The sequence below is a fragment of the Lissotriton helveticus genome, chromosome 2_1, assembly GCF_964261635.1.
Source record: "Lissotriton helveticus chromosome 2_1, aLisHel1.1, whole genome shotgun sequence".
In the NCBI taxonomy this organism is placed as follows: domain Eukaryota; kingdom Metazoa; phylum Chordata; class Amphibia; order Caudata; family Salamandridae; genus Lissotriton; species Lissotriton helveticus.
The window spans coordinates 1249791177-1249818147 of record NC_136059.1 but is presented as its reverse complement, the minus strand read 5'-3'; the positions used below and the strand labels follow the sequence as shown (position 1 = coordinate 1249818147).

Genomic DNA, 26971 nt, shown 5'->3' with positions numbered 1-26971 from the left:
GCAACCAATTAATAACACATATAGCCTCTCGTATAGCTAATGATCAACACATGCAGCAGTTTACAGAACAACAGACATAATGATGCACAAATTAAGACAGTTTAGTCACTAACCCATGCACTCAGTGAGACACATTTAATCACTCACTCATACATTCAGTCATGCACCTACTAAATCCTTCGTCCAGACACTTATACATCTACTCATTCTTCAATATGTAAAACATATTTAAACTTTACAGAAACACACAGTCACTGGATGACGTCATCAGTGATCTCATCAGTGATGTCATTTGAGATGTCATCAGTGATGTCATCAGTGATGTCACTGACCATGTCATGAATGATGTAATATGTGACATGATCAGCAGTGGATTGCGGGTGCGCGATATATAGTTAGTGCAACTAACTATATATGGAATTTCAATGGTTTTGTGTGAGTAAAATAAGGTTTTTTAAATGCTAATTCCTAACTATATATGGTCTATAACCTATGGTTTTTTCAGTGAATATATATATATATATATATATATATATATATATATATATATATATACACACACACACAGCACATAAATCTTCGTGTAAAGGGGCCCCAGACCCTGGCTGGCAGGGCAGCTCCAGCGTGATGGGTACGAAGAACCCATCACAACATCCACCACATTCCTCTTTTGCAAGAAAATGCCAGCATCCTATTTGAAGAATTTCAGGTGCTTTTATTTCTTTAGCAGTATGCAGCAGTTCCCTTTCAAACCTTATGCGTTTCAACTCTTTCTGGAGTCTTGATCACAGGTGAGCTTTTTCCTATTTTTTTCAACTGACCACGTGATTCTTCTTCATTAAACCACCTTTTTATCCAGAAAGTTTGGGTGTGATCCACAAAGCAGGGGCCAAGAAAAAGGGAAGGGGCGTCTCAAAACGCAATTCCCACATGCAATTTCTATAGGGAATTAGGACAGCGCTACAGCCAAAATAGTTGAACAGAATTAAAACAAATTTGGCAGAAAGTTAGATCAGATTTGGAGAAATTAAGGTTACAAATGTATAGATATCAGGACAGTTGGGCTTGCAGGAAGCCTGTGGGAACCCAGCAAGCATGCACATTCAAAAAATAAAGTGTTCTGATGGGTTGAGAGGTCCTCTTTTCCCAATAGCCATCTTGCTCCCTCAGGACTTTGTGCTCAGATTGGCTGGCCAAAACCTGAGCAAAAATGGTTAGGCATCTTTTACAAGACTGGATCACTGTGCCCTGAAAATAAAAAATATAATGGGGCAGAGTAAGGATATACTGAACCTTAGGACTTTGTAGGGGTTTCAGAGGGTAGGGGGGTTTAGGGAAGAGCCCCAGACGGACCTTCAGGGTCGAAAAGTTTTTTAAAAAAAGGGTAATTGGGGGTGCAGCGATCCTGGGGCTGCCAGCCTTGGCCCCTAGACTCCAACGAGTCCCATGGAAACCAGCAGTGGTCCCCGGACTTCCACAGGAGTCCCGCTGGATCGGTATAGAAATTTAAAGAAAAAAAAGAGGCTTATTTGGTGTACGTTGGGGTTGGGGGTCAGTCGCTCCGCGGGAGGTGGGGCAGGTGCTAGGCCAGGCTCTGCGGCCAACCCCACGCCAGCACGTCCTTCAGCAGTGCGCCTAGGAGGGTAGGCATAGTTAGGTGTGGTGATAAAACCTTACTTTATGTTAAAAAAACCTCTAAAAGTTCACCATGCACCACTCAAGACCTCACATATTACAACACTCATGTCACGGTCTATGTCATCATTGATAATACCGCTGATAACAACTGAAAATACATAGTTTATAACATCACTGCATGGCAACGGGCAAAATGTAGTAGTTACTTGAGTTAACTAAGACTGATGAATTTCAATGGTATTTTGAGTTTAAAATATTACATTTTACCTGACATTTTCTCATAAATATAATGTAAAGTTAACCCTTTTTTTCAGTGGATTTCTGAGTGGTTTTTAAAATGTAAAGTAAAATATTATCAGGGTACCTAACTATCAAGTCACTTGAACCTTTGTTTATTTACAGTGAAGTATGTGTGTTTGTATACACACACAAACACGCACACTGTGTGAAGTGACCTTCAAACATTGTGAAACCTGTTTAAACTACTTTTACCTAGAGAGCATGCTTGGTACACTGATAAATATTGTGTAAGGGCAGCAGCCAGCATAATGGTGCCCAGCACAGGTTCGTTCTGAAAGTTTAAGGCTCTTGTTCGTTAGAACTCTTAATTTACAAGAAGGATTCCTATTTAAAGCAGACGGCTGACCAGCATGAACTCCTCCCTGCCCCTCAGTCCCCTTCTTCCCTTGCTGGGATCATGAACTGATGCTTCCATGACCTCCACCCTCACTGACACAAAGGGATTCATTACTTTAGTGGTTTTTTAGACACACCTGTGGCAGTGAGGGTATGCTCAGCATTTCGATGCTCCTACTCAGGATCACTCAACTTGCTTTCCAAAAACCAAGACTTTTATATAAAATCGTAAAGGGTGTCGGGACGCCGGGATAGACCTCTGAAAACTGGGACTGTACGGGGAAATCCGGGACATCTGGTCACTCTGTAGATGTACTACGTGGACTACACGCCAACTGTGGAAGAAAAGAGGTCGGGTCAGCAACTCGGAATACTTAAGTAGAATACTCTCAGATCACCTCCTTATGTGCGGGTGAGTGATTGGGGCATGTATCGATCGCGGATCCCTTTGTGGAAGTTGCAAGTGGATATGTTGGAGGGTTAGGTTTTCTGTCAACAAACCTGTGAACCGCTCATAAATGACTTCAATTAAAATAAGGGGACTGCAACTTCATCTTGGTGGAATGGCAAGCACTTAAAACTATGGAGGGGGCATTGCGTTCAGAGAGTGGTTGGGGTGTGCCGTACACTTAGTATGGAGGCCACTCAGCAGATGAGTATACTAAGAAAGGCAGAAAGGCAAGTGGTGACTGCACCATCCTCCTGGGAGTCCCGGGTAGAGGAACAAGAAAAGCTAGTTCAGCTTACTGAGACATGATGATGCGTTGATTATAGAGCATATAAAACTAGCATGCGTAGAGTGCTAAAACGTGTCACCTACTAGCATGGTTAATAAAATCAGACACAACAGGATCCATTCTATCTCTTAAAACAAAGCAGGGTGCGATGCTCTACTCCCAAGAAAGTAGAAGTACTGCCTTCAGAGATTATAATGAATGACTATACGAGAGGGGGGGGGGGGGGGGGGGGGAGACCGTACCAATCAGGATTTTGCAGAATCCCTGCTGAACGTTGCCCTGACTAGCATAACACCTGAAATATTTGAAGCCCTGGGCAAGAAAATGGAGACTTCGGAACTCAGAACAAAAACGGCAGCTGGGAAAACCTTGGGGTCAGATGGGATCCCAGGGGAAATCTACTCCCTATATAAGAATATTGTGACCCCAGTTCCAACGGACATGTTCAACATGTCTCAACAACAGAGGGATCTTTCGCCCACAGTGAGAGGCAATAGTGGTACTGCTGCCCAAGCCTGGGAGAGTCCCCCGGGAATTGGCACCTTACTGCTCCCTCTCCATGTTGAATGTTGATTATAAGATATTGAGTAAAGCATTGGCAAACAGACAACTTCTCATTATGCCACAATTAATCCACTAGGCCCAATGCAGGTTCACCCCAGGACAGACCAAGCCATGAATGTTAGACCGACCATTGAAATTGTGGAAGAGGCAATCAGAGCAGTGGATATTGAAACCGCCTTTGACACGCTGAATTGGTTACACCTAGATGTGGCGATGCTGGCTATGGAACGGGCTTTCAGAAGCAGGTTGCATTGCTCTACACTAGTTCACCAGCTAGGGTGACGACTGGCAGGATGGTCTCTGAGGCACACATGGCAAGGCTGCCCCCTCTCTCCATTATTATTTGCCATCTGGAACCATTTGCTAGCTTAATGTGGCAGGGTATTATGTCTGCGGGATTAACAGCTAAACGCACTACGCACTTCGCCTCATTATACGCAAACAATGTACTTTCATATGTAGCGGATGTTCAAGCACATATCTCAATGATCATAGCTCTGGATACTTTTGGTGCCCTGTCTGGTCTGATAGTTCACTGAAGTAAATGCAGAATATATCCAGTACATGCAGGACTAGACAGATAGGATAAACAGAGATTCTCACATCACATTCACAACGAAATAAATCGGAAAATATTACATGTTGATATCTGGGGGTGCAGATTAATAGAACTGAAATTAACCTTATAGATGGCAACCTAATGTGAGTTCTGGCCTCACAATATCTTTTTGGATGTTCATACCCCTTTTAATGACAGGAAAACTGACCATTTTCAAATAGTAATTTTGCCAAGACTCTTATATTCTTTCTGAATCTTGCCACTCAAAATTCCTAAAGATATGTTAGGGGAGTTAGACAGAATGTTGTTGGACCTGCTATGGGGACATGGGTGACAGCGAAGAGCAATAATGAAACTTAAGCTCCCTATGGTGGAAGTGGGCCTTGTTGGCCCAAACTACAAGCTGTGCTATATTGCAGCACAAGTACAATGGGTTGCCTTGTGGATACATGCTCACACCGAAAACAGAGAAATGGTCATTAGTAACATTTTATACCTGGCTGATCAGAGAATTGTTCTCCCGAGAATCAAGGGGAGGAAACAGGGTGTGTCGTGGGGCTACAGACTATAGGGCTAGATGCTTACAGAGAACAAATACCCGAATCCCATAAGCCCCGGCCTTCCCATTCAGGGAATATGTAGACTACAGCAAAGAGGTAACTTGGAGGGTATGGACAGTTTGATGGAAGTGGGAAGCCTTAGGATGGGAAACCTTTTACAAGACGATAAGCTTCACGAGAACCCTCTGTGATTTGTACAATCTCTCTAGGAACTACTGCCTACTTTTTGTTGGGCTAAGGTTGGTGTTTCATCGGGCACTGAGTTACCTTCCTACCCTAAAATGCAGGTATTGTGCACAATCTCAGCGAAACATAAAGCTGTGATACAGATATAGAGAGCGCTATTGCAGCAGTCAAGGTCCTCTGTTTCAGTCCTTAAACTCAAGTGGGAGGGAGATATGGGACAGGAAACTGATGCGGTCAGGTGGAATCGGATCTTGCTAACTACACCTACGGTATCGCGCAACAATAGGTTCAAGTGAATACAGTTTTACTATTTGCACAGAAGCTACAACCTTCAACGCATTAATGCACACATCCCACATACTGGAGATAAAAGCCCTCGCTGTGTACTTCTGGATGCTGACTTTTCCCACATGGCATGGATCTGCCCGCAAATTACAGCATAGTGGAAACACATTATTAACCATTTAAAAAATAGGACCATTGGCTGCTCTGTGGAGGCGCTTCGCCTGCTAATTTCCCACATTCAAAAGAGAAGACAACAAGCCGCTTCATTGGCTTAGCCATTATACTGGCAATAAGGTAAATGGCCATGAATTGGAAGAGAAGTGTAACACAGACTATTCACAAAGGCCGTCAAGAGGTTGCAACATGGTCTGGATACGAAAGTACCCTATCACATATGCATGCCTTGGACACCATCCATGCACAATTTAAAAGTACCGAAACAGGGTGCATAGGACTGCCCTAAAGGCGATATCCCTTCCGACTAGTGAGTCAGCACCCTGACATACCTCCACCAGGACACCTCACGCATAAGCTGAACACATGATAATGGCCAATACTGGGCACCCACCCCTCCCCCCCAACCCTCTCCCTTTTACAGCATTAATAGAACATTTATCAATAAACATGGCCCGTAAGCAGTTCAGCGCCAGTTCCGAACAGAGGAGACATTATTGGGCAGTGTTGGAATCTCTGTTAAACTTTTTGTTATAGGTTCTCTTTTGAAACCTGAGCATATGTATTTTTGTAATTAGCATTTCTCATTGAGCTGATTAGCAGTAATCTGCATGGGACAATTAATTGAATAAGTTGCTTCTCTCAAGTAAGAGATGCTTAAACATTCCACTAAGGTGACGGAATATGGATAACGCTTGCAATCAATCACATTTTGTAGATGTTTCTTTGACTCCCCGTGTACAGGATTGCTGAGCAACAAGATTCAAAAGAGAAGGATGTATATCAAGCTAATTGCACCATGCTGTGATGTGAGGTACACAATACAAAGCAATACAAATATCTTTTTTAAAAAACTGTAGAGAAAAAGAGGTGTCCTTAACAAGAAAATAAAAGAAATCCCCATTAAAATGCCAGAAATTCTTTCAAGACATTAATAATATCTGTAGCATATGCCTAAGACGAGGATCATGAGCGGATTCTAGTTTTCTGACCCCTGTACAAACCTGTGTTTGCGAAGAGGTCAGAATTACAAGTTCTGCGGAGTTTATCACACTTGGTAATTGCTTTGAGTGATAAAGCCTGCACACGTCTGGTTATATTTCGGCAGGTCAAACTTGACGGGATGTAAGAAAAGAAAAAAGTATAGTATTTACCCTAACTTGCAGATGGGTGCAGTAATCACTAAAAACGCATGTCATTCAGATAACACACGGACTAGGTACAATATATTGCACTGGATATGTTCTGAACCCAACGGAGCCAGGCTGTATTGAGTGTGATAAACCATACCTTCCCTTCCCAGGCACTCATGATCAGCGGGGGAGGGGGAGTGGGGGTTAATAATATAAAGGAAATAACTTACCTTAAGTTGTTGTCCGCTTCCCGCCTGGTTTGTCCTCTTTCTTTGTCCTGGCAGGAACTAGGACTGCATCAGACTCCCTGTCCAATCCCCTCGCTACATAGCTGAGCGGGGCTTGGCCTGAGCAGCTCTAAGCTGGAAAGACGCTCCGCTCAGGTCAGAGAGTCTGTGGGGTTTCCCCAGCCCGGCTGCTCAATGCAGCTGGGTTAGAGAAACCAAAATGCGCATGTGTGTTTTGGTCAGCCTGAGACTGCCGCCAGACCCATAGAGAGTGCACCTAGCACTCCTCCTACCCCCTCCCATGCCCCCACCCCGCCCCTCCCTGCAAACGCTAGCTAAACCAGCTGCTTAAAAATGAACCAACAATAAAACATTGTTTTATTTTTTAGCTGCTGGCTCTGAGCCAGTGGGACGACGCTCCTGTCCTTTACAAGTAAAAGTTCATGAATGCCAAAAGTATTACCCTCGACAAACGATTCTACCTTTCAGGGCCGGTGTTAACAGTTTCTTGCTTTACATTAGGACAACTCTGATTCTCATCCTCCTAAGTTCAACAAATCAAATGCAAGGTTTTGAGTAGTGCCTTCATAGGTTTTTAACAGGGCTTGCACACAGGAAGTGGGGACGCCCCTCATTCATCTTCTGAACTGGTTGACTTAGGACCAGACAGAAAATAGAATTTTCTCTTACAGGAAGTCCTGATTCTCATTTTGTGAGTCTGGTCTAAAAACATGGGATTTTTTCTGCCTTCAAGGAGAACGAGAATTAAGCAATCTGAGAGGCTTAAAGGTGAAAACTAAGGAGGGCCCAGTGTAGCTTGCTGTAAGAGTGGGGGAGGGTTGGTGTTTGTCACTCTTCAGAAGACCCATGTTTTAGAACTACTGGTATGGGTAATTGACCTTTTGTCACTCATAGCCATTCAATTTTTTTTCAGAATGACTTGATTATAATTCTAAAAGCAAAGCAGAGCCATTTTAGCATCAAGCTCATGCAGAAAAACTGCAGTGGAAATCAGAACAATTTGAAAAGAAAACTAAAAGAAGAAAAAATGTCAAGAATAAGATGCAAGGTAAATTTCAATAGGGACCCCACAAGCTCCAACTTTCTACCCTTATCTTTATGAAAAATAATAAATGGTACATCTTTTTGTGCGAACCCACAGTATAAACTTATGTTAGAGGGACTTTGTATTTCTAGCTAATCATGCCGAGCATGGGTGATAAAATATGACACTACAGAATTGAAATATTAGTATTAGATGTAATAATAAATTGTGGCTGACACTTGATATTGTTTGTATTGCTTACATTCTTCAACATATGTCATATAAGGGGGTATTGTGAACTACCTATTTTATGACCAAGTCCGGATATGCAAATACTAAAGTCTTCCCCATTACCAAGAACTTTGGGCCATGGTGCATTCAAGTAAACGGTCAAGCCAAAAACACTCAGATCCAACCAATGGTAATAGGGCAAAATCACGTCTTTGGATCCAACTAATGCCAAACAGGAGATGCCATAGTTAGAGCCCAAGGAGGCAATATCATAGCTTAGGATACAGCCAACAACGAAGGCACTTTTGTGGCTTGGGGTCGAGCAATGCCAAGGAGGGAGGCATGTCATCGCATATGGCACGTCCTGGCTTATCACAGGAACACTGCAAAAACGAAACAATTAACTTTAGTAAAATAGCAGCTTCTAGGCTTTACTTTCCAGTTTTAAAGGAACTCCTAACCTGGCTCTTCCAGGTGGTAGTTGTACTTCATCTGAACTCGGAGGGACACCCCGTGCACCAGCTGATTAATAAGTGACCTCCGGAGAACTACACTAATGACCAACACTCTTGGACAAGTGAAAATATCACAGAAACTGTACTTATCTGGTTAAAGTCACAAAAACAGCAATCCGAGAGCTGGCATCACACAAAAACTACCTGCACTACAAACAACAGCCTGCAATACAAAACTCCAGTTAAATGGAAGCCATGATCACATACTTGATATCAGTCAGAATTTGCTTGTCAACGACTTTTCGGCAACATATGAAGCCAGTCTTCAATTTCACTCTGTAGCAGATGTTGTGAAAGGTGAGGGTACTTCCAGAGGACGCTTTCTTGGAGTCGGGCGAGAAGTCTTTCTGAAAGTGCAGGCCATTCACACTTGGCTCCGACATAGAGATTGCTGTGTGTTGCTCCATCTTGGACATTGTTGAAGGCTGACAGCCCTGCAGTAAACAAACAAAAATAAAGGATGTTAGTTTTTCTAAAGTAAGCATAGAGAACATTAGTAACTGCAGTATAAGACATAGTATTTAAGGACAACTTGAGAAGACTAGGCACTAAACTGTCCACTGCCATCCAAAACCACTCTCAGTGAGATATTGTGCTTTTCAAAATAATGGCTTGCATCATGATTGAAACCAATATTAATTTTGGCCTCTTGAGCCTCCTGCCACTTTTAACAGCAACACGTGCACCAGACAAGAGAAGCAGAGTCTAGCACAGTTAGACTGGATAGACAGAAGTGCCAGATTGACAGCCAATGACAAATGCAGCCTTCCTTCAGAAGGAAAGACGGACAGCAGCTGAAGCTACTCACAACCCTGAGGCGGGCCAAGCCAAACTCAGCAGGGTTCATATTGGCACAGATTTTGCAGACAAGAGGTCCAACTCAGAATGACTGAATTACAGACTGCGGATATGCGAGACAGATTTTTCTCCAGGAGAAAACAGTACAAAAATAGACATCCCAGATCTATGTTTGTCCGAGGAAAGCACAGCTTATTTTTATTATTATTTTTGTTTTTAAAGAAATGGAAGAAGAGCTACAAATGACATGAAGAAAAGTGGGGTCACAGTGGGGAAGGGGTGATAGGGTCACAGTGGGGGAGGGGAAGAGTTGATAGGAGGTTGCAGGGTTTCAGACTGTGGGCACTCTAGAGAGCAGAAGTGCTCACCTACCAGCACCTTCAACCCTCGCAAACAAACTCTGCAACGATCAATAATTATAATAACTGTTTTTTACACAACGCTTCATACCATAGTTCTGCGGCTTCTAGTTGCTAAAAATATTCAGACTGGTCTTCCCATAACTATCCGACAAACAGCCCAAAAATAATCCAAACAACAGGGCCCAGGCTCGCTCCCTGAGGAATATATTTCTCCTGGTGCATTGCAATGTGTACACAAAGCATCCTTAAAAATAACCAAGGGACATACTTTACCTGCACAGCACATTAGCACTGCTTCTGCTCCTAGAAATCTAAAGCTAGTAAAATATTCCCATTTCGTAAAGCTATCATAATATTGCCTATCTTGCACTGCTGACTAAGCGATTGCTCCTCCAAAGAATATTCAGGGTACACCATCTTTTCTACCAGTCTGGTAATAGCACGTCTCATATAGTAATCCGATGAACTGCCTCCTGAACAGCCAAAAATTAAAAGTATGCACGTCAATTTCAAGTGTGCTGCTGTCTCTCATTAAGGCTGTGAACTACCCCAATACCGTGAAATCAACCAACATTATTTTGCTTTTCACAAAAGTGATACATTGCGTAAGGGTATGGAAATGTTTTTTTTAAAGTGCTGAATAATGAGTGAATATAATGCTGTGTCACTGTGGGTTTGCAGTCATGGAGAGAAGTGGGTTCACGTGAGAGAGGCTGAATCAGCAATTAAACACTTTCTACTTTTAGCCTCTTGCCTCTGTCAGCAACAGTACTGGAGTGGGGACAAAATACTTCTTCAAAACGGGCAACACCCGATCTGTTGGCTGGACTTGTCTTGCAAACAAACCCTTTCCTGCATCATGACAACTGTTCACCCCAACATAATCCCCCATAAATCTGTTAGCAGTGACAGCCCCTTGTGTAACTGCCCGTCAGTAAAGCAGCCATTCTATACAGGCCACAGGTCAGCAGCGCCATGGGAGGGAGTGTTTTTAACCACGCCTCATACCTAGGCAAAAGTATGCTACATATTTACTACAGCATCTACCGCCTAAAATATTAGCAATCATTGGCACCTCAGTTGTTGCAGAGGAACACTCTGCACCTGCCTGGTCCGTCATAACCAACAACTTGTGCCTGGGTGCCGAGGACCTTTGGGTTGTGGCAGGTAAGCGTTAGCAAGTACATTTTAGTTTCTCATGATTTTTTTTGCACAGAAGCAAAAAGTGATATTATGTGTCGAATAAATCTGAGAGGAAAGCAAGGCACTAGAAAAGTCAAAGGTTGTGAAAAATGCTTGTCCAGTAATTTGTAAGTGCGGAAAAACAAACGACAACACAAAATCAATAAATATGGCGATGTATAGATATTGTAGTGTCCTGCTGGACACTTACGACAACACAACAGATATATTCCCATCATCGCGAGTAGAGATGACTTACCCTTGCACGGCAAGGAAACTGAGCATCGTTCCCCCTGGTTAGCATCCATCTGGAGTCCATTCGGACAGTGAACCCAGCAATCTGTGAGGTCACTGGGCGTGACCCACTGTAACTGGGACCTTCACCAGCAGAGCACACAAGTCTGCTCCCAAAGAGGGACACCCCAAAATATATCTCCAAAGCGGACATGAGGGTGACAACTGTCACCGCCTCTTACCACAATAGAGAGACTGACTGTTGGTGGCAACTGATTCTCCCCCGGGGAGATACCATACCTGTGTACGGGAGACTATGCGCAGAATGGTTGTCCTCCAGTGGACACGGTGATATTTGCACAGGACAGTGGCAGACTTTTAGGTTTTCTTTGTCTTTCCTTTTGGACATGACCAGGGTCGGACTGGCCTATAGGACAATCTGGCAATGCCATAAAGGCTGGTCTGGCAGATGACATAATATGTAATTGTAAAGCGAACATTCATCCGTAGGCATCTTGGCGCTGAATAACAGATGTTTATTGTTACTCAACTCAATTGTACTCATTTTATCGACTTAAGATAGATGAAAGGCTGAGTGGAACTGCTGGGATTTGAACCTGTAACCATGACGTCGAACACAGTGGAGGCATTATTTCACTGAGCCACCATTCCCAGATGAGTGTGTGAGCCGTTTTCTGGCTGTTTGTGGGTCTGTTTTGTGGTGTTTTTCACTGTTGGTCTTCCTTGATATTACAGCACAAATGCATGTAGTCTCCCATACCTTGCAAAACACTTATACAGCGTGTCTTTACAAGATAAAAGCAGCCCTGATTTGCAAATGTGAGCCACTTTTGTAGCTATCTGACTCGATAATGGAGGCCACTTTTATTTTGGTGTCCGGGCAATATACTGCCCAGTCCAACCCTGTGCATGGCAGCCTATATGCTGCCTGGCCCTGAACACTTAGCTCATAGACCCAACAAAAAGAGGTGGGTGCTTCAGAGTATTCATCAGGAGAGCTGAACCAGGGGTCCTGCTTGGTTTTAAGAGCTCAAATAAGAGCCAAGCCCAGAAAACCATCATCACGAGAACCATGAAAATATGTTTTTGCAACTCACAGAAAAGACATATGTTGTGCTAAATAAGTGTACAAATAAGCCACAAGTCTTTAAAAATGAATAAAGTAATTGTTTATTTACTGAGCATTTGTGTTTCTAATTTCTTAAAATCATTTCAGCAGTTTGGTTATATTAAGGTCAGCATTTCATTATAGGCAGGTTTTAGGCATGCCCACCTACTACTAATAATGTCACTAGTCTTGCTGAACAGCCATTCACTGGGTACAGAGTTTGTAGTTCCACTGAGATACTTCAGGGCTAACTGTGAAAGGAGACCCCCACCATAAAAAGACATCCGTTGTGTGATCCCCAATATCTTCAGCGATGCACTTACTCGTCTACGTTAGATAAGGTCGATTCTTTTTTGTCTTTTCAGGTTCCCCTTTTCACAATCACTTTCCAGAGGTCAGATCTTGGCTTTTTTGGGCGGTGGAGGCCCACACTCAATCTTTTGTGCAATAAATTGTTATGGCCACCACCTGCTGAATTTCTAGTTCCAGTTCCTGAACACGTATATCGGCTGATGATGTCCTTGAAAACCAGTGGTAGAAGTGGGCAGGATCGAAGGGCACGGCCTGCCCCTACTTTGAAAAATTATCACAGTCCGTTCCCCTACTTCTTTATTTTTTAAAAGCGTCTCAGGACGGCACGAAGGGTCCTACTTAAAAATGATAACTTTAGCATTCAGCCGGGTCCCCTGTGTAGTGCTCATCGAGCAAGGCCACTGTAGTGTCCACGGCCTCCTCCTCCTCTGTATCTGGGGTCAGGGGCCTCCAAAGCAACACTGAAAGGGCCATCAGTCTTGGGTTAGCATGCAAAAACGGCTACCTCTGATGGCCCTGTTGCTGCAGTGATTTACAGCTCATTACTCACGAGGCTACCTGTCTGCCCCCACTGTGACCAATACAATGGTCACATCAGGATGCTTTTGGGGCCCCCGCCCTTGAACTCCTCTGCCCTTTATTTTCAGGCTCACGCAGACTGAGGGACGCCACCTGGAAAAGAAAACAAGCATTGGCATAGGCGATAGGTCTCGCCTTTGGGACCTGCTGCATAACTACTTATAAGGTCCCAAAGGTGAGACCTATTGGCTATGCCAATGCTTGTAGCAATTGGTGACCAAGGGAGAAGTTCAATCGGGGGCCAGACCTAGTCCTGTCAAAATCAATAGTGTGAGTATAGTAGAGGTGTGCATGTTCCCCATAAACTTCTTAGGATTGATGATCAGATTCGCGGGAAGATGGACCCAGAGCAGACATGGGCTGCTGCTCTTCGGGTGGCCAAGAAACACTAATGCACTTTATGCTTCTCTGTGCCACATCATTTGCTCGTCAAAGGTTTTATCTCCAACCCCTATTTTTAAAATACGACAGTGGCGGTTTCTCCATTAGGGCGTAGGGGCTCCGCCCCAGGTACTTATGAAGTGCATCAATAACATTTTATTTTATTTAAAAAAATGTAAAACATTCCCAAAGAACACCTGGCCCCGGGGCACTGTCTGAGGCACTGTCTGAGGCTGCAGTCTTCTACAACCCCACTCACGATTCACCATTATCGCGCAGCTCCGCTGTCACGTCACGTGACTAATTGCTCTGCTCTCTGGCGGCCAGGCCCAAAAATGCCTGCTATGTTTTTGCCGGGCGTCAACCTCCGATCCCTGAAGGCTGTGATGTCATCGGCTCCTCAACTACATTGCTGGAAGGCCCAGTCTCCACCCCCTGATGGCGTGGAGGTTAATTTAGCCCCGGGCGTTTTAAATGCAAGCCCGGGATCGCTAACTCTCCACGTCAATCAGGGTGGAGGAGAGCTTGTGTCACCACCCCTTTCCAACTCGTCATAGGGCGTGGTAGGAGGGAAGGGTGTGTCAGCCAAGGACCGTCTGCGCAGGCTTGAGATTACACTAACCTGACTCACTGCTTCCCGCGCGCCGCACTTGCCAGCATTTTGGAGAGAGGACGTGGCAGCTAATTTACGATCCAGAGTGCAGCAGGTGGTAGTCTATGTGGTTGCTGGCTGGACTCGAGTAGGGCAGTTGAAGGAGGAAGGACTCGACTGGCTGTGAGCTCGATCAGTTCACCAGGTAAGGCCCAGTCGGGCAATCTTTAACTTATATTCCAACGTTGGCTATGGCTTTGCTCATTGAGGCCGCCTGCAAAATGCAACGAGGGCCACACGAGACACTATAGCACAGGTATTCATGGGCCTAGGCCTGAATGTAGTCCCCCTTAAAAGCTGAGGGGCCCTAGTGGTGGGGACCCCTGTGCGCCGCGGTGGCCGCAGGGGCTTGTGTGCTGCCCCTGTCTGTATGTGAGAGGAATGCTTGCCCCACTGTTCCATGTACTGCACCGGGTGTGTCTGCATGAAGCGTGTAATGATGACCCTGTCGTGTGCAAGAGGTTGACTTGATTTACTAGCTCTCCCCGCTGCCCTTGTCGGGGTGTGAGTGAAGCTTGCGTTGCTGCTGACAGGGCTGTATTTGCTACCCACACTTCGGCTACGTGTTGTCTGTGACTTGAGGGACGTTTGTGTAACATCGAAACTCTTTATTGGCCTTTTTGAAGTGGATAGACCCCAGTTACTAACAGAGTTGAAACATATGGGTAAAATGCCCACAGTTCTAATATAATTTGATAGATAAATAGTTTTATTTCACATGACGCAGAGTTGCTTTCTTTGCTCGATGGCTGAAGGTTGGCTTTCTGAGGCCGTATTACTCAGAAGAAAATAAAGAGGTGGAGGTCATGAGAGGGCACCCAGAGAGTATCACAAAACATCTTGCACAAGTCCGGCTGTACCCGTGGGTCGCATGGCGGGTCTGGGGGCTTGCGTGGGGCTCACAGGCCGGCCTTGTGCTAAGCTGCCTTGCCTTCTCCAGTAGCGAAGGGTGGCCGCGGGGGCATAGGCAACAGGAAGCCCATTGTCCTGCAGGCCCGGTTGTGACACAGTCGCCAGCAGTGTCTCCGGCCTGACCTCTCCACTGGTATTGCGTGGCCCAATATGAGGACTCGGCGTCATCCCCAGATGAGCTTATGCTCCGAGGAGCCATTGTGCAAGCCTGGCATGGCGCCTGGTCAGCCCTTTGACTGCAGGCCACAGGACAACCCCGTGCTTTCTGGGAATCACCGCAGTGCGGTGCCCAGTAAAGCAGGAGGCCCAAGGGCATGGGATGCCTATGTGAGTGCCCCGTTTGCCGCCAAGCAGGTCTGGCATTCTCTAACACAGAGCTGGGCAGCAGTTTGAACGTCCAAAGCCAGTGCTGCAAGAGTGCAAGTGCAACTCAGATGTCTTAAGGTGGTGTGTTGTAATTGTTCTGTCTCTGAGTAAACAATGTGATGGCTTGGCTTCCAATTGCCGTTTTTGCTGTGCTTCCCGCCAATGGTTCATTACATAGTCAATCTGGGGGGCCCCCTTGAGGAATAGCATGAAGCCCTGGCTTAAAGGCTAATGAAACTATAGGCCAAAGCATTTTGTCACCACTGGGCTGGCTACACGCTTGGCTTGCGGGAGAAGGGAAGGAGAAACCGAGAGTAGGCAGGCGAGGAGAACTCGACAGCAGGCCTCTGCACTTTGTGACGCAATTTTCAGTGATAATGGGCTTGCTTCCCACGCTAGCGCTTACATACTTATTATTGTATATAATAGTGTCATAGACCTCAGATTTTTTATGGAAAAATAAATTACGATCATTTTCAGTGCTAGAGATCTGGTCTTGTTTGGTATCACTAGGAATTAGAATATTTTCAGGACTAATTCGGACATCCCCTCTCGGGTGCTGTACACTGTCAGTCTATATCTTCAAGTGTAGTTAACAGCTCAAAGCGATTTGGCAGCAGAACATTAAATGAGCTCCATGTATTAACATGAGAGCCCCTTGCTTGGTTTCTAAAGTGGGTCATAGCTGGGGGCTGATAAAAGCCTGGTGTAAAACATTCATTTCAGCATCGTTAATATGTACATTCCCTACCCTTGTCAAATCAGCATGTACTAGAAGGGGGTCGCTATGGGTCAATACAATACAATCACCCTGTAAGGTTTTACGACCATTTCCTACCCATGTGACCCGTCTAACCATTTTAAACTTTGTAAAAAGTGCATCTTTTAGACCCCTTTTTTCCCCTAGCCAAGAGAGAGGTTTATTCCGTAGGGCCTCCCATGGTTCATACGCTGATGTATGTAAGGGAGGAACATTGGCTAATATTACTATATATGGTGTAGCAGCTGGTGGTAGATCGAGTTGGCTATAAACTAGATTCTCTTTGGTTTCCATGGGCCTGGTTATATGTTCCCCTGCTCTGTTTTTTGCTCCCTTCTTGTCCAATATAGACTTATTAATTTCGCTATTATCTTTCAACTTATTAAGGGAGGGAATAGGTCTATGTATGGCTGTCTTTGCTGTGCTGGGTATAGAGTTTAACGTCGTAGTTTCTACTCGAGCTATGCTGAGGGAAGAATTATCATATGTAGTTTTGTGAGCGAACTAGAAGGTTGACAAATATTAGGTTGTACATTGACTTCACTGGAGGTAGCCCTATTGTCACCTCTTAGGCATCCCTCTATAGCTTCAACTCTTTCTATTAATTTCCTCAAAGCGCCAACCAAATAATTATATAAATCATATAATAGCCTCAACTTGCACAAATGTAAAGCAGGTTGAGTGATTAACATTGATTAAAAGGAGAATGAATGAAGGGTAGCTTCACGGGTGTGCTTCAAGGTTCTCCTCCCTTTGACTTCTGGGAGACAAATGGTAATTTCCACGTGCAGTCCATTAACTGACCAATCAATAAACTCACAGAGGGCTCTAACAGGTAAAAATGCCTACTTTCCATGGATCTAAAGCTTGGTAGATAATGTTGTTTCACATTCAATAACAAAGTGACTCTCTCTGTGTCTTTTAAATACTCAGACAAATACAACTCCCAAAAGAGTCTGTCATTTTTGGGGTAAAGGCATAAAAGAGCAGAAAAACGTACAAAGTTGTCCAAGTTGTCACACAGGTGCGGGTGCTATAATTGTTTGTGTGTTCACTCCCAGACATGATACATTTTCTTCCCCTCTGAGCTTTTATTTTTAGGAACGCATTATCCACGCCTGGTACACTATGCGTTATTCCTATACCTGATATGGATGTGCACGTCTCACTGTCTGTTTCCATTGTACTCTCTTCTTCTACATCTGAGGCTAACTCGATCTTTTTGGGGGGCTCGTTCACCGTATCTTGGCAACTCTCTTTTTTTCTCATCTGAATCTTTCTCCGTCAGTCTCTCTCTCTCTGAACCTCTCTTCAACTCTGCTTCCCCAACTCTTGCTCACTCCCTTTCTCCTACTCCCGCTCTTTCCTTTGCTTTCTCTCTCTCTCTCTTGCTCACTTTCACCATTGTTTCTGTTTGAAGCTCTACTTCACACTTTTACTCTCTCCCTTTCTTTCTCTCGCTCTCTCTGTCTCCCACATGTAGACCCCGTGGGCCTTGGAGAAACAAGGTGGTTTTGGGGCCCTGTTAGGTGGCACCACAGGCAGACAGAAGCAGAGCGAAGCTCTTTGGGAATGGTAGGGTGGCAGCCTTAGAGGGCAGCCTCTTCAAGAGTACCTTCAAATTCAGCTTTTGGAGTTACAGGGTTTTGAGGCAACACCAGACAGGAATAAAACAAGTGCTGGAGTTCAGTGACAAGCAGGAATGAACGACAGCTCCATAAACTAGGTACTTCTGCAAACAATGTTAATCCCTAGCATTTGATAACTTTGTTTTGTATAAGAATTGTGACACTGAATGAGAGCATGAGATATGAGTGCACCTGATGATGCTCTGATTAAGGCAAATGTTTTGATGGTTTGATCCGGAACATAGAGGTGTTTTGTTTTGAAACTGTGAGTTTAGCTTTGGGGCTATTGTGACTTAAAGCTGTGTTGATTGGGAGTGGGATTATCATACAGTAGAGGTCTAAAGGCCACTTATAATTGCCAGGAGGTGTAAAAGTTCATGATTATGCTGAGCTATCGATGTGTTCTGTGACATATACTAATGTGGCTATGGCAATCAGCCTTGAGAATCAATGGAGTATAGGCGTAGAAATGGTGAGTTGCAACATCAGGTCTGTCTTTTAGCTGTTGTCAGAAGAGCCAGGCAACCTTTACCAATTAGGCATTTGGTTTGAGAGGCTAATTTATTTACCTTAGTTCCTTTCCAGTTCTGAAGCAGTGAATTACCCCCACCTTATAAATAGTATGGTGAAGCAACTGCTTCTGATTAACTCTTTGTCAAGCTGTCTTGGGGCAGGGACCCATAGTACTGAGCCCTGCTGGTCTGTGCTGCTTGTGTGCTCTCCTCCATTATCGGACTCTTGACAGACTGCTATGCAAGAAATATCCCAGTTTCATCTTATGCATGCTGTACCTCTCTGCAGATCACTTAATCCAAGTGGTTGTATCTTTATCCCTCCCTACTCTGCGTATCCCTCTGACATTTCATGTTATTATCCTAAAATGTGCTGTGAATTGGAACGGATTATGAAAAGTGTTGAGTCATTGACTGTGGAGACCTTCCTGTGTTGGAGTGCCCGACCCCACAACCTACTAAGCGGCCCTATTTCTTTGTGTTTTGTTGCTGCTGTGGGACCCTCTCTCTCTTTCTCTCTCTACTAGCTTCAACTTAAATTCCCAACTACATACCCAAGGACAAACGTAACTATTCTTCCGTTCAACAAACTGTTTAAGGTGATAACAAAATTCATACCACATCTCACCAGTACTAAGCTTGAGGTACTAGAGCTTGATGTTTCCTCTCCTGTGAACTTTAACAGCCCTTTTCATATTTACTATACCATTACATTTGGGCTGGGGGGGGCAGTAATGTTATTTGGTAGGTATCGATATGCAATAGATAGTCTAATGTTTGTACATTAGCCACTATATTCCCAATAAACAACGCTCCCAAGAACCATTGAGCTTTAAGTTGTGACTTGAGTCCAGGACCTACAGCAACCAAAGCATCTCCTATCACACTTGTTTTATCATTATCAAGTAATTTGTGGGGTAACTGCCAGATGAGATGGTGCCCTCATCGAGTTGAGGACTTTGAGTGATTATTATTTCAATGTTTCAGATTTGGACTCTGTGGCTGTTGAAATTCGCAGTTGATTATTCAAGGTAGCCACAGTGGCTATGGCTTCTTTATGAACTTCTACTAACTGCAAGGCCTTAGGGTATTTTTGAATGCTGTTATAAAGCTCTGTGGTTGAGCTACCTAAGTTATATGACAGCTCTTTGATAATGTAATACCTGCACTTTCACAATTGCTTTATTAACCTTCATGCTTTCTCAAATGTGCTTAAAAATGCACCATTTTTTCACTATTTTTTCAAAATTTTCTCGGGGGGAATTCCCCCCGAACCCTCCTTAGGGGGTTCGGGCTCGCTCGCTACCGTGCAGTATGATTACCAGTTTACGCCTCACCACTTTCAAATGTCACCAGCCGCCACTGAAATACGACGTGGGGAACTGCAAGGATGCGTTAACACTTTGTTACAGAACAGATCAGGCAGGCATTTATCTGGCAAGAGCATCTCATATATATTTATGCTGCATGGAAGTCTAGAAGATTTGACTAAAGTCAGAGATGTGAGATTGATGACCAAGCAAGTTACGGTAATAAAAAAAGTGTATTTGCTACTATTGCCTTGAACTACTGATGGCTAATTTAAAATTTTCTTTTGCACTTTACTACATGCATTAGTACTGTCTGAGGTTTTAGCATGGCTATATCTTTTGATCGCTACATGTTTTATATTTCTACTTGTCTTGCGTACATGGATTTTATGAAATGTTTTTAACTGGTATGGCATATCTATACTACTATTATAAAGGAAGAACTTTGAACCTTTGAGGCGGGTAAACTCGGGAACCACATCGCCAATCCACACACCCGATACATCGTTGTAATCGTCAGGGTGTGCAGATGGACATAGGCTATATAAACGTAATAAATATATGTTATTTAAAAAATTTACCGAAAAAAAAGTAGTCCCTTGGAAGAAGCGCCGGCCGCGACGTGCGTGCCCGTCGTGAGGAGCGCGGGGAGGAGCGGCGTACAGGAGCGCGAGGAGGACCGGCGGACATGGGGCGGGGAGGAGCGGTGAGAAGCGGCGGACAGGTGGTGAGGAGCGGCAGACAGGCGGTGAGGAGCGGCGGACAGGCGGGGAGGAGCAGTGAGCGGCGGATGAGGTAGGTTATTTATTTATTTATTTAGGAGCGGTGAGCGGCGCAAAAATGAAGCAAAAATGGAAATCGTAAGCAAGAGAAAGCAAACGGAGCATTACAAAAGTGAGCCAAACGGTGCATTACTGGAGGAAAAAGTTACGTGTGCAGGTTACAAAAGCGTACATCGTGAGCAAGAGGAAGCAAACGGAGCATTACAAAAGTGAGCCATACGGTGCATTACAGGAGGAAAAAGTTACGTGTGCAGGTTACAAAAGCGTAGAAAGTAAACATAGAGGTATAGGAGGAAAAAGTGATGTGTGCAGGTAGCAAAAGGAAGCAAACGGAGTATTAAAAAAGTGAGCCAAACGGTGCATTACAGGAGGAAAAAGGTACGTGTGCAGGTTACAAAAGCGTACAAAGTAAACATAGAGGTATAATACTGCAATATATGGAGGAAGGCACCGGGGGACCCACGGACAACGTCGGGGCGGGCGGGGGCCCTGAAGCCTAATTGCTCCCGGACAACGTCGGGACGGGCTGCTAGTATGCTTATAAAGACTATTTTAGGCTACATCCACATGTGAGTGGCTGGTTTGTCTGACTGTCAAAGGGTAGCATAGTATCATATGTGAAGCACTGGTTAATACTAAAATATTAAACAGAATCTGCTTGCCCGATTGTCGAAGAGCAGTATAAGGAACATTTCTTGTACTTTACTTTTATCAATGTAAGGCTGCCTAAAGTGAATGATAGTTCGCTAAGTTTTCATTTTGAGGTCTGTATAGATACAATTGAACAGAGTTTTATGTTATCAAGGATGTTTTTAGATGATCATAGTATGATGCTCTTTGATGGCTATTTGCACAGGCGAGGATGTTAAGATCCATAGGTATTTCTTAAGCCACGAAGACTAGAGTCGCCTTATACGATTCTAACATGAAGCACTTTATTAGTCTTCTTGCACAGTCAAGGAAACTAATGATCCATTTGTTTTTATCTTATTATAACCAGTTGTACAATAATTCATGATGCATATTTCTGCTTTTTCTTAGTAGACAGGCTACATTTATCTGGCCTTATTTGCCATATAGCAGTGGTCGAAGTGGGCAGGATCGGCAGGGCACGGCGTTCCCCTACTTCTTTAATACCACAGGTTCCGCTCCCCTACTTTTTTGTTTTGAACATGCATCCCAGGACGTCAGAAATAGCCAAGGCCTGTAGATAAGGCTCGGCTTGTGGCCGTTCTGGGACGGACGGGCAGAAAAGGACTCCGAGAAGAGTAGGACAGTGTCCACTTCTGCTCTGCCACTTCAAATGCCCCCCCTTTTCTTTCTTCCTCTTATTCCCTCTCTCTGTCTAGCTCCTTCTGACTTACTGAAAACCCTGGCTTCAAGAAAGGGTTCTCACCCTCTTTCCTCCTTACGTTTATTTGTTTCCATGTGAAATGGATCAAAAAAAGAAAAACACTTTTGCTGGGAATGTCATCTTTTCCTGACATTTTTCTAGTCCAAAGTGCAGCCTCAGGAATAAAAGGATCAAATAAGAACAAATAAATAAATAAATAACTAAATAAAGCAAGACCGTGTGGTAGCAAAGTGGCCAAATTGATTTTATTCACACCCAAATACATTAGTGCCACTCTATAGAGTTTGCCAGTGAAGCGTCACTTTTGGTTTGTTGTCTTTCTTTGAATAGCATTTTTTCCCCAGGCGGGGAAGTGCACCATTCCTGAAAGTATTGCAAGGCCTGATCGATAGGTGGGGTGGAAAACAAAATGTGTATTGCGGCTCTGTGTTCAGGGATATGGTCTTTTTATCATACTGCTTAAGTTTTGTAAGGATATCAGCAATGGATATTGAAAAGGGTCCATTCTTTGCCCTGTAGTCATGTCCTTAACTTTTCAGGCAAAAGCACTCACTGATTTCTGAATAGTGAGTGTAAAGGCGTTAAGGTAACCATGTTGTCCCTGCTTATATTTCACATGCTTTACTTAATTTTGCATTCCCTATGAGTATTTGCTTTTTCACAGATGTTGTTACTTTTTTCCCAGGCAACATATTACTCATGTCCAGAGCGTAAATTAAATTCAGCCGCATCCAGGTATTTATAGTTGGTCACTATTGGCTTGTAGCTGAAGTCAGTGCAAGTTTTTTAGTGGGGGAGAGGATGGGGCACTGTGGTCAGAGCTGCCTAATTTGAAACTGGGGAGCCAGGTTCATCCTTCATGACCAGACCACTCTTATCAGTGAGCACATTCCCGTGCTAGACCTTAGAAGGCGCCGCAAGACCGTAGAAGCCCTGGTGTCTTAGCACCAACAGGTCAACCATAGCAGTGGCAAGTGTGGGTTCACCTTGAAGGCCTGTCCACCACAATCCATGCTGAAGTTCACCTCCAGTCTTGAGGGCAGGCCTATAAAGCAGCACACCCTAGAGCAACAGTGACACTGTCACTGAGGTCACTGGACCCTTGAGCAGGGTGGCTCTAGGGTGGTGCGACCGGTGCGATCTGACTTTGGGTGGGGGGGGTCATGTTTGCAAGTATATTATGTTACTAAAAGCACTTGCTGCCTCCTTCCTGGTCTCCAGCAACTTTCAGCAACAATAACAAATGTCATGATAACTCCGGTGATTAATGTGCTTCCTAGGGAGAGATCTAGTGTAAGTTTTGAATCATGGAAAGGTAGCACAGTTGGTTAATGTGCCTGCGGCAAAAAAAACATGTAGCATGCAAATAGCGAACATTTGCAAACTGGAATACTTTGCCATTTATGTTAAAACTGCTCTTGTGGAAAAAGGGAGAAGTGCTGATGACAGAAATTCCATGACCCTGAGACAAATGGCTTGTGCTTCCACTTTTAAGCATATTTAGGACATTCTGTGATTGGAAACGTATGTGAATTAATTTTAATATCAATAACTCATATTAAACCTTAAATAATCATGTGTAGCCATTGGTTGAATTAAATGACATAATAAGATGTAGCTGGGCAGTGAAATACCAAACAAATACTAAATATTGGAATGTTATGCACATTCTGGCCACACCTCTGACTCCGCCCACTGACCCAATCCTTGGGTTATTCCCACCCTCTGATTCTCCACCCAGAGTTCCCCTACTACTTTTTCCACACTTCGACCACTGTTGAAAACCATATGTTTTGAATCTAGGTTCCAGTATGATTGCCTTACCTAAAATGCCATGCTTTTCAATGCTTTCAAATCAAACAATACTAGATCATTTCCAGTTCCACAGGACAATCTAATTACAGATCTATGGATGTAGTGGCTTCTCTCTTACGCAGGAAGTGCAGCCTCGTCATCGCTTATATTGCCATTATGAATATCATCTTCTACTGCTCGGAGAGTTTAATGTTCAATTATTTCACTCAGAGATGGTTGCATTTCAATTAGTAATAGAATCACCAAGGAACATGTTGCATTTGACTGGCAGAATCATTTTCCAGCGGCAATTAAAATGGCTCCAAAATGTCTAACATTTCTTTCAAGTTATTTATCTATCTCTTGTGCAGTTATTCCCAGTAGAATAGACCGTGCCCTGCTTTTCAATGCTGTGTAGACCATGCCGTTATAATGTCAATCCGACCTCCCAAACATTCTGCAGTATCTGGCCTCCTTCAAGATCTTCATTGGATAAACGCATCAACTTCAAGGCCCTCTGCTTCGGGTACAAGATTAAGAGCGAAACACACACTGAATTTTTACAAAAGCTAGCTGTGCCCTACCTCCCCTCTCGTACACTGCGTCCCAGTAACCAGTCTCAGTTTTCAGTGCCGAAATTCAGATGCGCACACCTAGGTGGCTAGTCATTCTCTTTCATCCGTCCCACATTGTGGAACACCCTTTCTGAGTCAATCAGAGGTTGCAACTCCCTGACCTTGTTCTGCAATTAGTTAAAAACTTAGCTATTCTAGGTAACTCAAGCAGGTTACTAACCAATGTCCTCCAGCACTGGGAAACCATACAGGTAGCTATGCACTAAACAAGAATTAATTGTAATAATAATATCTTGCTCAAAAATGTTCTTTTTCATCTCATAAAGGTTATTCCACCTTGTAACCATGTCCGTTTTTAGATTTTCTGCAGGTAGGTTATTATTTTTTTTTTTTTAAGAATTAAGAAAAACATTATCTATTACAACCATAATGTATACAAAAATAAATTAACATTGAGAGGTTAAAAGACATTTTTCCCCTCTTTTTTTTTAAAGATACATAAAACACTGAATTCTATAGCAGCTTATAATCCTAAATTGCAAAAAACACAGTTGATGGACAGAATGTAGAACAATGTCATACATTCATCCCAGTAAAAGGATCTGGGCCTAAATCCATCGTTTTTTTGCACTCCACACCACCCTGGGTTAGACACTGGCTATATGCAAATTAGCTCTGACCCTGTGCCTCATGGGAACAGTCCAGTCCGAACTACCAAGCCATGTCTTTCCCAGACCGGAATCAAGCATCCAAGGACCGGTTTCTGGCTATCAGCCTTCATCAGCCTGGATAGCTTGACTCCAGTGGTGTGGAGAGCCTGGGACTCACGTCTGAGCATACCCAGCCCACTCGGGGTGAAAATTGCAAAAAACACAGTTGATGGACAGAATGTAGAACAATGTCATACATTCATCCCAGTACAAGCATCTGGGCCTAAATCCATCGTTTTTGCACTCCACACCACCCTGGGTTAGACACTGGCTATATGCAAATCAGCTCTGACCCTGTGCCTCATGGGAATAGTCCAGTCCGAACTACCAAGCCATGTCTTTCCCAGACCGGAATCAAGCATCCAAGGACCGTTTTCTGGCTATCAGCCTGCATCAGCCTGGATAGCTTGACTCCAGTGGTGTGGAGAGCCTGGGACTCACGTCTGAGCATACCCAGCCCACTCGGGGTGAAAATTGCAAAAAACACAGTTGATGGACAGAATGTAGAACAATGTCATACATTCATCCCAGTACAAGGATCTGGGCCTAAATCCATCGTTTTTTTGCACTCCACACCACCCTGGGTTAGACACTGGCTATATGCAAATCAGCTCTGACCCTGTGCCTCATGGGAACAGTCCAGTCAAAACTACCAAGCCATGTCTTTCCCAGACCGGAATCAAGCATCCAAGGACCAGTTTCTGGCTATCAGCCTGCATCAGCCTGGATAGCTTGACTCCAGTGGTGTGGAGAGCCTGGGACTCACGTCTGAGCATACCCAGCCCACTCGGGGTGAAAATGTCAAAAAACACAGTTGATTGACAGAATGTAGAACAATGTCATACCTTCATCCCAGTACAAGGATCTGGGCCTAAATCCATCGTTTTTTTGCACTCCACACCACCCTGGGTTAGACACTGGCTATATGCAAATCAGCTCTGACTTTGTGCCTCATGGGAACAGTCCAGTCCGAACTACCAAGCCATGTCTTTCCCAGACCAGAATCAAGCATCCAAGGACCGGTTTCTGGCTATCAGCCTTCATCAGCCTGGATAGCTTGACTCCAGTGGTGTGGAGAGCCTGGGACTCACGTCTGAGCATACCCAGCCCACTCGGGGTGAAAATTGCAAAAAACACAGTTGATGGACAGAATGTAGAACAATGTCATACATTCATCCCAGTACAAGGATCTGGGCCTAAATCCATCGCTTTTTTGCACTCCACACCACCCTGGGTTAGACAATGGCTATATGCAAATCAGCTCTGACCCTGTGCCTCATGGGAACAGTCCAGTCCGAACTACCAAGCCATGTCTTTCCCAGTCCGGAATCAAGCATCCAAGGACCGGTTTCTGGCTATCAGCCTTCATCAGCCTGGATAGCTTGACTCCAGTGGTGTGGAGAGCCTGGGACTCACGTCTGAGCATACCCAGCCCACTCGGTGTGAAAATTGCAAAAAACACAGTTGATGGACAGAATGTAGAACAATGTCATACATTCAACCCAGTACAAGGATCTGGGCCTAAATCCATCGTTTTTTTGCACTCCACACCACCCTTGGTTAGACACTGGCTATATGCAAATCAGCTCTGACCCTGTGCCTCATAGGAACAGTCCAGTCCGAACTACCAAGCCATGTCTTTCCCAGACCGGAATCAAGCATCCAAGGACCGGTTTCTGGCTTTCAGCCTTCATCAGCCTGGATAGCTTGACTCCAGTGGTGTGGAGAGCCTGGGACTCACGTCTGAGGAAGACATGGCTTGGCAGTTGGGGCTGGACTGTTCCCATGAGGCACAGGGTCAGACTGATTTGCATATAGCCATGTCTGAAATGGGGTGGCTGAGTGGGTTAAAGAATGGTGATGGATTAAACCCAGATCAGTTGACTGGGGGTGAGTGTTTGATTTGCTCAAGCGCTCCGTCCATCATCCCCTTTTGTATCGCTTTGTTCGCCCTAAGTGTGGCAGGGTATGCTCAGACGTGAGTCCCTTGCTCACTAGGCCACTGGAATCAAGATAGCCTGGCTGATGAGGATTATGAATCCGAAACCGGTCCCAGGATGCTTGTTTCCGGTCCATGGAAGACATGGCTTGGCAGTTCGGGCTGGACTGTTCCCATGAGGCACAGGGTCAGACTGATTTGCATATAGCC

The 26971-nt window shown here is 44.4% G+C and overlaps 1 protein-coding gene across 2 annotated transcripts in view; it reads right to left on the bottom strand.

Moving 5' to 3' along the window:
- ABCG2 (ATP binding cassette subfamily G member 2 (JR blood group)) overlaps window positions 1–26971 on the bottom strand; it is a 662915-nt gene that overhangs the window by 243574 nt on the left and 392370 nt on the right. For both annotated transcript variants that reach the window (XM_078676202.1, XM_078676203.1), the window contains one exon: window positions 8698–8924. In XM_078676202.1, the coding sequence (XP_078532328.1) occupies window positions 8698–8924 (227 nt within the window). The remainder of the gene's footprint in view (window positions 1–8697; window positions 8925–26971) is intronic.